Genomic DNA, 12,309 nt, shown 5'->3' with positions numbered 1-12,309 from the left:
GTTTGTTGTATTGAACGATGTGGTGAGCCCTTGTTATTTTATTAAAAATTAATTATTTTGCCATAATCGAACTAATGAAGTCGTTCTTGTTCGATGAGATAACCATTTGGAAAAGTAATACGTAAAAGCGAAACCACCACACTGATCCCATTTGCTTCGCCCCTTTTTCCACAGCAAAAACATTTGTTACTTCCAGTTATTAAATGTAATCTTACAACACATCATCTCGTCGATATGCTGCCTTTTTTGTTTTAAGAAAGGAAAATTATTTAGGATTAGATAAGAAACAGAATTTTCGTCTTAGAACTCTACGTGGTAAAAAAAAGCACAAAAAAGAATATTTTGTTAGAAATGTTTTTTTTCATTTTTTTTTTCATTTTGTTGTTTTGTAGAGTGCACACCACCATTCAAAAAAGCATACAGAGATTTTCATATCATTTATAAATACACCTGTACTCATATTACTCATTGGATTATAATAATAGTAAATGATGAACTCTCATTGTTAAGTAAATTAAGTTTTAACCTCACACGTGATTGTTTGTAAAGTTTAGATAGAAAATGATTTTCTTAATGTTAAATCCGTATAAGTCAAGCAGAACACTTGATTTTGTTAAGATCGTTTGACAGGCCGAATTCAAACAAAATCTCTAAAAATAGAACAAAAGTACCAGCCATTAATGTGGCATTTGAACTGTTGAAAAGGAATGTGTTGAAAATGGAATTTCAACGTATAGTCAATGTTATGGGCGACGAGTGACAATTGTTCTACTTAAAAATGGAAAAACTGGAATTCTTAGGGCGTATTTTTGGCCATCTCTTTCAAGGTGTCAGGTTATACATCGCTAATGTTTACATTGTGTGTATGGAGCCTTAGCCTGACCTTAAGAAATTTTTGGAATTTTAAGGCTTTTTAAAGAGTACAATTATTAAATGTAAAGCTTGTGCAGAATTAGCAACAGCTAAACATCTCCAGCTGGTCGACAAATATAATACCTTTGTATCGAAAACAATTCAAAGGCGAGCTACATACAGTGCATACATACGCTAAGGTTGGCTATGTGCGCACATAACATAACGTCTATTATACAAGAAGAGTGTGTTTGTTGATCATCTGGTGAATTTCAGATGTTGCTGATTCTGCACAAGCTTTACGTTCAATAATTGTAAGAAGTTTAGGATTTTTTTAAAGAACTCTTTGGAATTTTAGGAAATTCATAAAAATTCTTAAATTTTACGAATTTTCAGTAAAGCTATACGAATTGTCAAATCACGGTCAAATTTCATCTATAGCGACCGACCCTCATCAATATTTATATGATATCTATGGATGAAGTCGTGTTCGTTCGGCCAGCGAAAATTCGTGTTTAAATAAATTCCTAAACTTTTCAAATTTTTGGAATTTTCGTGAGTTTCAAAAATTGGTTAAAGAATTTTATTAATTTTAAAGAATTCAATTCTCAAAAATAGGCCCCGAATAGAGCAGAAAAGAATAATATTCAAAATTGTCAAAATTCACCGACATTATGCTGAAATCAATGACATTGATTTCATACTGGAAACACTTATACTTTCATCAAAACAATTCCATAATACGATTTCGAAGTCGTCTATTCTATCCACAATAGGCGGTAGATCCTTCACATTCAAAATTTTAAAATTAAAATTTTTTCTCACACATTTTTGAGACAAAATTCCCTTTCCAAATTCAGTTGCGATTTCATCACAACATATCGAGAGTCAATGTTAACTGCCCATCGTCATACTCATAGCATAACACTGTCCATATATGTGCCTAGAATAGGACACTGAACTTACTTAAATTGAATGCAGAAAATCATTTGTCTATTTTTGTCTTTTTAGAAAAATTGTATACGTTTTGTCACCATTTTATGTATTTTTAAGATTAACACTAAAATATCAAAATGAAAAATCATATTTTTTGATTGAAAAACGATTGCTATTTTTATAAAAAAAATTAAATAAAAATAAATTTAAAACAAAGGGTGTATGTGCAAAGCAGGGAAGTCAGTATTATGGAAAATAATATTTTAAAATAAAAACAAAATGGAAAATTTTTTGATTTATAGTTTGTGAGTTTGAATGATTTCTAACAAACAAAAATGGTATACCTAATTTACGTGTAAATTCGAAATTATAACGAAAAAAGACAACGTTTACTTAAAAATTAATTGAATTTTAACAAATTGCAACAGTCAAGCCAATACGAAACTAGAATTCGCTATGAAATTTCCTAACATTTCATTTGTTTTGCATCTTCGGGACAAAAGGCCCTTCTTTGTACATTTTTGTTTTGTAAAAAGCCTTTCATTGGCCATTCACCGAAAAATAAAATGTCCGTAGGACCAGTTCGGTCCGTGCTTTATATGTAACCATTTGATAAAACTACATAAATGCGGTTTTCACGCATAAAAAAGTTTAATTCATTTAAAGCACCCGGTGGAAATGTGATTATGTCCCGGAATTGTGAAAACGTTGTTTCATACTACCTGTAGTATGATGATATCTTAACTCATACAATATTCCTTAACCACGGTTTCGCCTCGGGTTGAAAATCTGACACACGGCACTTAGTATATATAAACAGCTGCTTTTCGATTAGATTACGAAAAGCTCGTAGTGCTATGAAGGATATCAATAGTAATTTATGCAACTCAATGGAAAATAGTTCTCCAGGCACTAGATGTGTGCAATTTTCATCGAGGTCGCAAGCCGAGTGGTAAAATACACATCATGTGCGTAATAGAGCATTTTGAATTGAGTTGTGAAAAACGTGCTAACGTCATAAAGTGACATTAAGTCGAAACAGCACTGACTTTTGTTTTGCTTTCGTAGCCATATAGAGCCGTGAGCCGGGTTGTTTTGAGCTACGAAAACGTATTGATCGATGGATGTAACGAAGCGCTGTTTTACGCACTCGATGTGAGTTGAGTATCTCAACATATACAGTGCGAAAAACATCCTGATTTCGTTACCCGTATCGTAAAGCAGAGCTCTATTGTTAAGTTCGTTATGATATCATCATGAAATCGGGTAACTAAAAAAAAATCAAATTCAAAGTATAAAAAGAAAATATTTTTTTGAGAATTGTTCGTTTAAATGTATCGCAAGGTTAGTATTGTTATTATTTTTCTGAAAAATACACCTAAATTTTAAAATTAAAAAAAAAATTGTTTTGTGATCTGAGTCCATTTTTTATCCGAGTTAAGATAAAGCATCTGACATAAGTCGAGTAGTGAGTCATTAAGATACATCGAGATAGTGCTGTCACATTTAAAACATTGCTAGTGGCTAGACGGCCATGAGGTGCCTATTACCATCAGTGCCAACATATGATCTCTCGACTACATTCTTGTGGTAAGATCCAAGCTGTTCGCTGTGAACAACTTCCATTCCCCTTTTTATTTTTTCATCAAATTTAACTTTTACTTTCGTCATTACACAGCAAAAGGTCTAAACATTCACATAGTAAACCCAAAAACCCACGATAAACTTATTGAAATCAATTTGACTGCACGAAATCTTATGATTGCAATAAACTTCGACCCTAGGTTCTGAATGAACAAATTGAGATTTCTACGAAGACAACGAAGGATCATTGGATATTTTCCACACGAACTAAAGATCACGTCTTAAACTGTTCTTTTAGAACCGAGCTTCAAATGACCTTGACTTGCCTTATTCAATTTGGTCGACAACACGCTCAGTAGAGTATGAACACAGTGGAGAAAACACTTGGATCCCACTTTTTACCCTCCAGTTCAATATGGGATCGCATTTTTATGAGATTTTTCGTGTTAAACTGCTCTGGGTAGCGTTGACTTACCTACTAGCGTCAACAACTGTCGTCACACAACTACATGACTGAAACCAAGTTTTGTAAGAATAAATTAACTGTACCAAATGACGATTACCCGTTCCACGATATGAAATTTTATCCCCACTCTTTTTACAGTGTAAAATTTTGTATGGAGCACTGTCAAGTTTCAGTACCGTATTTAGGGTACCACTTTGCTTGAGGTGCGTTGTTGGGAAATATTTTTCTTTTTGTTGGATGATGTGTTTTCTGAGGTTTTCAAATGGAAGCTCACTAATATCTTTTGTACGGAATATATTTACAAATAGAGTTGACATGAATTCAGTTTTCCAGCTGCTGCATTTCGTTTTCGCTGTCGTTCTGCTTCAGCTTGTCTGCTAGCTTCTTCTCGTTCAGACGTTTCCGACGACTTTTATTGGCTCGCTCACGTTGGCTTCGTTTTCTGGCTTCGGTTTGTTCAGGCGTTTCATTCAGACGAATCATCTTGACTCGCTCACGTTGTACTTGTCTTCTTGCTTCAGTTTGTTCAGGTGTTTCATTCAGACGACTTCTCCTGTCTCGCTCACGTTGTTCTCGGTCGCTTTCGCTGTGTTTCTGCTTCGGCTTGTCTGCTAGCTTACCCTCTTTGAGACGATTCTGACGACTTTTATAGACTCGCTCACGTTGTCTTCGTTTTCGGAATTCGGTTTGTTCAGGTGTTTCATTCAGACGAATCGTCTTGACTCGCTCACGTTGTTCTTGTCTTCTTGCTTCAGTTTGTTCAGGTGTTTCATTCAGACGACTTCTCCTGTCTCGCTCACGTTGTTCTCGTTCGCTTTCGATGGGGTTATGTGTCGGCTTTTCTGCCAGCTTGCCCTCTTTCAGACGATTCTGACGACTTTTATAGACTCGCTCACGTTGGATTCGTTTTCTGGCTTCGGTTTGTTCAGGTGTTTCATTCAGACGACTCATCATGAGTCGCTCACGTTGTTTCTGCCTTCTTGATTCAGTTTGTTCAGGTGTTTCATTCAGACGATTTCTCCTGTCTCGCTCAAGTTGTTCTTGTCTTCTTGATTGTGTTCGTTGCTTTTCGCTTTCGCTGGGGTTCTGCTTCTTGCCCTCTTTCAGACGATTCTGACGACTTTTATAGACTCGCTCACGGTGTCTTCGTTTTCGGGTTTCGGTTTGTTCAGGTGTTTCATTCAGACGAATCAACTTGACTCGCTCACGTTGTTCTTGTCTTCGTCGTTCAGCTTGTTCAGGTGTTTCATTCCGACGACTTCTCCTGTCTCGCTCACGTTGATATCGTCTCCTTGCTTCAGTTTGTTCAGTAGTTTCATTCAGACGATTTATCTTTCGTAGCTCATGTTGTCTTCGTTTTCTGGCTTCGGTTTGTTCAGGTGTTTCATTCAGGCGACTCATTATAAGTCGCTTATATTCTTCCCGTCTTCCGCCTTTAGCTCGCCTCAATTTAACTCGTCCCTCACGCACTAAAGTTGATTCCGTTACAAACGGCGCCTTTTGATTTTCGTCATCACATTCAGCTGTACGGATGTGTGTTGGATTCTTATTGCCTTCTGCAACGTTATCAAACATTTCGTTTTCAGTCCAATCCCATTCATCGTCGATAATCAATTCCTCTTTGACTACAACTTCCCCAAAGAAAGTCGGTTGTTCCACTTGATCATTTTCATTCTTTACGATATTGTCAGTCAGTTCTTTCGCGAAAATAGTTTCAAAGGAAACTTTTGGTTCCACTGGCTGACCATCATTCAATGTCGGTTCTTCTTTTATGAAAACGGCTTGAAAAGGGATTGGTTGTTCCATTGGTCCGCTTTTATTCACACCGACAGTCTGTCAATTATTGCAACACTCACTGGACGATTTTCAGCTTCCTTAAAGGAAACAAAATTAGATAAACACAAAACGTCTAAAATCAACCAGGTCGCATACCAAATCCACTGGAGAAATTGTGTGAAATTCTGCTAGTGTTGGCGAGAGAATCATAGATGAAGATGGTAAACAATAAACAATCAAATTTGTCAGGTGAATTGTCATGTAGTGTACCGTTTCAAACTGACATTTACCTAAGACCGCAAAAAATTCAAATGCTGGCAAATAGAAGTAATTCGTGGAAATGACGAAACGAAACTTTTATTCAACGAGAATCTATTCATCACAGTGATTCAGCTGGATTCCTAATTTGACTCACTTTATTTGCCCATCCAGTGCCCAATATTTAGTACAAATGATTTATGCTTGTCTTTTCAAATTAACATGTATTTCTTCCTGAATGACACATCAGAGTCGGTTTACTGTATTTACGAATACAATTGACAGGATTTCAGTTTTCCAGCTGCTGCATTTCACTGGCGTTCTGCTTGTCTGCAAGCTTCCTCTTGTTCAGACGTTTCTGATGAATCATCTTCTGTCGCTCACGTTCTTTTAGTTTTCTTGCTTCAGTTTGCTCAGGTGTTTCGTTCAGTCGTGTTATCCGGAGTCGCTCACGTTGATATTGTTTTCTGGCTTCAGTTTCTTTAGGTGTTTCATTCAAACGAACTTTCCTGACTCGTTCACGTTGCTTTCGTCTTCTAGCTTCTTCAGGTGTTTCATTTAGGCGATTTCTTCTTCCTCGTTCACGTAGATTCACGTTGATTTTCGTCATCACATTCAGCTGTACGGATGTGTGTTGGATTCTTATTGCCTTCTGCAACGTTATCAAACATTTCGTTTTCTGTCCAATCACATTCATCGTCTATAATCAATTCCTCCTTGACTACAACTTCCCCAAAAAAAGTCGGTTGTTCCACTTCATCGTCTTCATCAAAAGGAATTGGTCGTTCCATTGGTCCCTCCGATTGTCAGTTAATTAGTCTTTGAATCGAGCTTACACTTGCTGATTTAGCGCCCTTTTTGCTTTCTTTCTCCTTTGTGAACCTTAAAGGAAACGAAATTAGAGTTACAGATAACGACTAAAATGAATCAAATGTACCATTCAGTCGAATACTAAATTCTTTGAAGAATTTGTGTGAAATTCTACCAGTGTTGGCAAGAGAATACTGCTATTCCTCAAGAATTAAGTATAGTTTCCACTTAAAAAGAGCACTCCGTTTAGCCTCCGTCTACATGACAGTTGTAAAATAGAACAAAAGAACTGTCACGCAAACGGTGTGGAAATTGAATTTATTTCAATTTTTTACTCCGTTTACGTGACAGTTCCTTTGTTCTATTTTACAACTGTCATGTAAACGGAGGCTAAACGGAGTGCTCTTTTTAAGTGGAAACTATACTTTAGTCTCGTTTGTCAATCTCTAAAAATTTAACTTCCATAATGTAAACAATCAAATTTGATGGGTGAATTTATTGTCAATAGTGTGGTATATAGGTATTCGTACCGTTTCAAACTGACATTTACATAAGACCGCCAAAAATTCAATCTCTGGCAAATATTAGAGTGTTTCTTGGAAATATTATTTAAATTTTGACCTTTCGGCTTTCGGCTTTCGAATTATGATTATCGTAACAGTCATACAGTGCCCGAAATAATAAAAACGATTTTTGCTTGAATTTTTAGTGATTTTTTATTATGGAATAAATGTATAATTTCGGAGAAAATATCAAAGAATTCGAATACCTGATAGAAGGTCAAACAAAAAATCGAAAGCAACGTCTTGCGACATTTTTAAAGTTGGGCGAGTTTATCCGGTTTACGCAGTCTCTTTTGCTGACATTTATAAAAAGCGCAAATAGTACTTTTCCTAACGCATGCTATAAGAGGCTTTTTTTTAGCGAATGAGGGATTCCCAGCACGAGCCGGAGGCGAGTTTTGGAATCGAATTCGCTAAAAAGGACTGTTAGCAGAAGTTAGGAACAACTTAAGGAACAATGTTTTATCTATCGTGAATCGGAAACGAGCGATATTTCAACACTAGATAGGGAATAGTAGATTACATCCTAGGCCCCCTACTGATCTCGCTATTCATTAATGACCTTCCCAACGTCCTTATTCATTGTCAGTGTCATTTGTTTGCTGATGACGTTCAACTATACAAGCACCAGGACTGGTTTAAATTCAAGGAAGGTGTGGACCAGATTAACGAAGACTTAAACAGAATTCGACAATGGGCTGAAAAAAATAAACTGATTTTGAAATCGAGAAAGTCAATGGCGATTGTCTTATCTGAATCTGAAATTGAGATTGATGATCCTGTTCTTGCTCATAATCCAATTCTGCTAAATGGTGATCGAATTCATTACTTCCGGAAAGCAAGAGTACTGGGACTATGGATAAACAACATGATGACATGGACAGATCAAGTGAGACAGATATTGCAAAGGGTGTATGGTGGATTGCGAAGCCTCTGGAGTTGCGGCCCGTTTTTGCCGTTAGACAAGCGCCTCATGCTAGTGAAAACGTTGATTCTTCCGCATTTTACTTATTGTGATTCTGTCATGTGCGACATGGATGCCAGTTCGAGACATTCACTGCAAGTAGCGATGAATGCTTGTGTGCGATTTGCGTTCAAGCTAAAGCGGAGAGATCACATTTCGACGCAAGAAGTAGCTGTGTTGGGATGCTCATATCCGAACTTTAGAAAGTATAAAATGTGTTTGGTGCTACGGAGTGTTCTGATATGTAAGCAACCTGGCTATTTAGCTGAACTTTTGAAATTTACGCGTAGTGCTCGGAACCCGTCGCGCATTGTGCCATGCGCTGTGAGATCCGTCCTGAAGGATTCTTTCTTTGTTCAAGCTATCACTTTGTGGAATTCGCTTTCGCTAGATTTGAAGAGGAATATGTCATCTGAATCTTTTCCTGATGAGTGTTTGGGTTTTTTTTGTCATTAATGATTAGACTCTCTTATGCTCTCTTTTGCTGTTTTTGATGTTTTTATTCTCCCCTCTCTCTCTCTCTCTCTCTCTCTCTCTCTCTCTCTCTATGTTTGTATAAAGACAAGAATGATAAGAATCGAATGAAAAGGTTTAGAGTTAAGTTCATGTTATGAAATTGTGATTTATGTGCGACATCACAGGTAGTGTTAAGGCGATAGCCTTCTGTGAATCATTGAAATAAACATGCATACATACATACATACATTGGATGCTGCGGAGGTAGTTCATTACATGAGGGATCAACTTTGTGATACGAGCCGAACTCACAAGTGTGGTTTTAAGCAACAAGCTTTGAAAACGGTTATTTTGACAAGTGTAGGGTTTGCATATCCGAGACGAAGGCGAGGTATGCAACTACACGAGTCAAAAAATCCGTCTCCAAAGCGAGTTGCTCAAAACCACACAAGTGAGTTCGCGAGTTCACAAAATTGATTCCGAGTGTAATGAACTACGTCCGCAGCATCCAATGTAATCTACTATTCCCTATCTATTGTTGAAATATCGCCCGTTTCTGATTCACGATAGATAACACGTTGTTCATCGAGTTGTCACTAACTTATGCTTGGTCTAATACACTTGTCAAAATAACAGTTTTTTCAAACCAAGGCGCTTAACAACACAATCGTGAGTTCGGCTCGTATCACAAAATTGATCCCTTGATGTAATGAATTTTTCATGCTTCGGGGCCGAAAATGAGGGCAATTTTTCGAATTTTCTCGGGTTTCCGGCCCTCTGCATGAAAACTCACATGTGCACCTGTTTGGGACGGTTGATTTAAGGCACTTTCGCTTGTAAGCCTCACTTCGTTCGGCCTACAATCCGCGAAATTGCCTAAAATCAATCGTCCAAAACAGGTACACAAATGACTAATGTTACATGGGCCTAATGTAATCTACTATTTCTAAAATTTTAAAAATGTAGTCAACCTAGTTGGCCAATACTGACATCGATAACAGATGAATAGCCGTATTTGACAGCTTAAGTGATAATCCATCGAAGAGTTGCCCGTTTAGATATCTGTTAGTTTTTTTTTTATGTTCTTCCTACTAAGAGAGAGCAAGTATTTGGAGAATCTTGGACAGATGGGAATGCAATTTCTTGCTTGCCTCGCCAAATAAATTTTAATGTAACGATCACAAACGACATTGTGTACATACAACCTAAGTGGATCTTCGTAAAGGCGTGAGCACAGATAAAATGGCAACTTCTGGCTGTGCCAAATGATTTAATGATTTAATCTAAGTCATTGCTGGAGCATTATTACCCTGACTTATGGAAAATTGGTCATCTGACTCCCGTGTTGACCAAAAATGGATCTTTAATTCCATATGCCCGAATAGCTTTTTAAGTGACTAACTTCACGAATTTCAAGTTTTACTTTTGATTTATGTTCATCCAATCAATGCCAACAAATAAGTTCTTGCCGGTTTAAATTAACTTAAGTCTTATTGTAAGTGATTGAAAAATACTCTCACGGACGAATGATAATGTACAAAAATACTTTTATTACTGAATCCGTTCACAATATTCATTAATTGACTCGTTTTCAGTTGTCCAGCTACTGCATTTCCCTCTTTTTTCGACGACGCTCTACATCAGCCTGCCTTCTAGCTTGTTTTTGTTCAGGTGTTTCATTCAGACGTCTATTCCTTCGCCGAGCACGATCTTTCACTCTTCTAGCTTCAGCTTCTTCAGGTGTTTCATTCAACAGACGCCTTTTCTGTAGCGCAATACATTTTTGTCTTCGTTCTGTGGTTTGTTCAGGCGTTTCATTCAGACGGCGCTTCTTCTGCACAGCTCTATTTTTTCGTCTTCTCGCTTCGGCTTGTTCAGGTGTTTCATTCAGAAGTCGCTTCTTCTGTAGCGCAATATTTTTTTGTATTCTGACTTTTGCTTGTTCGGGTGTTTCGCTTTGTCCGACCAGCCTTCGAGCCAAAGCTTCTTCCTGTATTTTTTCCTTCAATTCGTCCTCTGTAAGCATTTGCCTGCGTCGCACCCTCCACTTCGTCTGCCTATCCCGAGCTAGACGTCTCTTTCGTTCTAGTTCTGATTCCATTTGATTTTCGTCATCATATTCAGCTGCATGGATGCGCATTGGATTCTTATTGCCTACTGCAAAGGTATCAAACATCTCGTTTTCATTCCAATCACATTCATCGTCGATAATCGATTCCTCTTTGACTACAATTTCCGGGAAAGAAATTTGTTGTTCCACTCGCTCGTTTCCAATCTTTTCAAGATCATCTGTCAGTTCCTCCTTGACAGCAACGTTCGAATCAAATTTTTCCGTTTTCCCCAGCTCATTTTCATTCACCTCGAAATTGTCTGTCAGCTCTTCTTTCACGAAAACTTTAACGAAAGGGATTGGTTGTTCCGTTGGTGTGCTTTCGTTCACTCCGACATTGTCTGTTAATTCTTCTTTGACTGTAACTTTTGAGAATGAAATTGGTTGTTTGACTGGTTCATTTTTAACCATTCCATAATTCTCTGAATTCATGTCCATGATCGTTCCTGGTCAGCTGTCTTTGCATTTTCTTACATAGTCATGTGAGCACCTTCAGGAAAACATCATTAAAAGAACCGAAAACGACTGTAATCAATCACGAGTACCTTATCATCCAGTCCAGTAATAAATGCCTTGGCAAATTTGAGTGAAATTCTATTACTGTGGCGTAGAGAATGATACTAACTGCCACACGGATTTTTTTTGTTTGTCAATCTCAAAAAATTTAAACTTCCAAATGAAAACAATAAACAATCGAGTTTTGATGTGTGTATTGTCAAAAATTGTTTGGTATGAGGGTGGTATGAACGGTAAAATAATGTACCGTTTCAAACTGTCATTGACCCAAGACCGCCAAAATTCAAATATCGTCAAATGACGAGTGATTCGTGGAAATTAAATCACGAATTAAATCAAACTTAGTGAATTAAAAAGTTTGAGAGCAAAGTGACTAAAATAGTTCAAGTCAATGAATTTCGTGCAATTTCGTAGTTTATCGGAAAATGATTCCAAAGTCTACACTATTTCGCTATTGGCATACTACTTCCATTCATTTACAATATCTTTTTGACGGATCTAAAAATTATTTAATTCATTTCTAGTTTCGATTAAGATTGAATTGGCAAATGTTTATCACCAGCATTATTGATAATATTGAAAGTAAACGAGAGTATCCGTTTCGATGGTTCCAGTTGTCGCTGCTGCCATCTTTCTGTCGATTTACTCTCTAAATTTTGAATCGACTACATTTGAAGGGTTTTTATTCAAAAACATTTCAAAGATTGTATGTTCACAATTCTTTTGCAGATTTAAGCTTTTCGTTCTAAAAAGCTGCAAAGCCAATCGGTAGGGAATCTTCACTATGCATTTAAAATGTAGCGGAGAAACGACATACAAACCTTTATATGTACAGTGCGGTCAAAGTAGTAAATGGATTCTCATATATATATTTACGCACTAGTGCGTAAATTGACATTTGTAAGAAAACCACTGCTGTATATAAAATCTTGTTGCTAACACGTTAGTAAATGGGTGTTTTGCGCATGCTATGTGTTCACATATCTCACATATATTGAGCAAAACATCCTAATTTCTT

The 12,309-nt window shown here is 37.0% G+C and overlaps 1 protein-coding gene and 1 long non-coding RNA gene across 8 annotated transcripts; one reads left to right on the top strand and one right to left on the bottom strand.

Annotated features, from left to right (window-relative positions):
* Positions 1-4,115: 4,115 nt before the first annotated feature.
* LOC119066769 (calponin homology domain-containing protein DDB_G0272472-like) lies at positions 4,116-11,458 on the bottom strand. Of its 7 annotated transcripts, XM_037169421.1 has the most exons (5): positions 10,804-11,457; positions 10,315-10,341; positions 5,034-5,126; positions 4,735-4,859; positions 4,116-4,644 (listed from the first exon to the last, which is right to left on the bottom strand). In XM_037169421.1, exons 1-5 carry the CDS (start codon positions 11,211-11,213, stop codon positions 4,160-4,162), a joined length of 1,140 nt encoding a protein of 379 aa, XP_037025316.1. In that variant the 5' UTR covers positions 11,214-11,457; the 3' UTR covers positions 4,116-4,159. The 7 variants fall into 7 exon arrangements, with proteins under 7 accessions (XP_037025316.1, XP_037025315.1, XP_037025311.1 ...); XM_037169420.1 differs by lacking the exon at positions 4,735-4,859 and having other exon boundaries at positions 4,116-4,650; positions 4,885-5,126; positions 10,804-11,458; XM_037169416.1 differs by having other exon boundaries at positions 4,735-5,126; positions 10,804-11,456.
* On the top strand, positions 4,155-4,789 carry LOC119066804. The gene is made up of 2 exons (XR_005085793.1): positions 4,155-4,192; positions 4,688-4,789. It is a non-coding gene; the product is annotated as an uncharacterized LOC119066804 (long non-coding RNA).
* Positions 11,459-12,309: the final 851 nt, after the last annotated feature.

Source organism: Bradysia coprophila, chromosome IV (genome assembly GCF_014529535.1).
Source record: "Bradysia coprophila strain Holo2 chromosome IV, BU_Bcop_v1, whole genome shotgun sequence".
Classification (NCBI taxonomy): Eukaryota; Metazoa; Arthropoda; class Insecta; order Diptera; family Sciaridae; genus Bradysia; species Bradysia coprophila.
The sequence above is the reverse complement of the archived record's forward strand: the minus strand, read 5'-3'. Positions and strand labels throughout refer to the sequence as shown.

What these genes read in the sequence shown, in the direction of transcription:
- LOC119066769 (XM_037169415.1), bottom strand. Translation starts at nt 11,213, where the DNA reads ATGGACATGAATTCAGAGAATTATGGAATGGTTAAAAATGAACCAGTC. An exon ending in GAACAAAAACAAGCTAGAAG is followed by an intron (nt 4,650 to 10,314) that starts GCAGGCTGATGT and finishes CATCGAAAGCGA; the next exon opens with ACGAGAACAACGTGAGCGAG.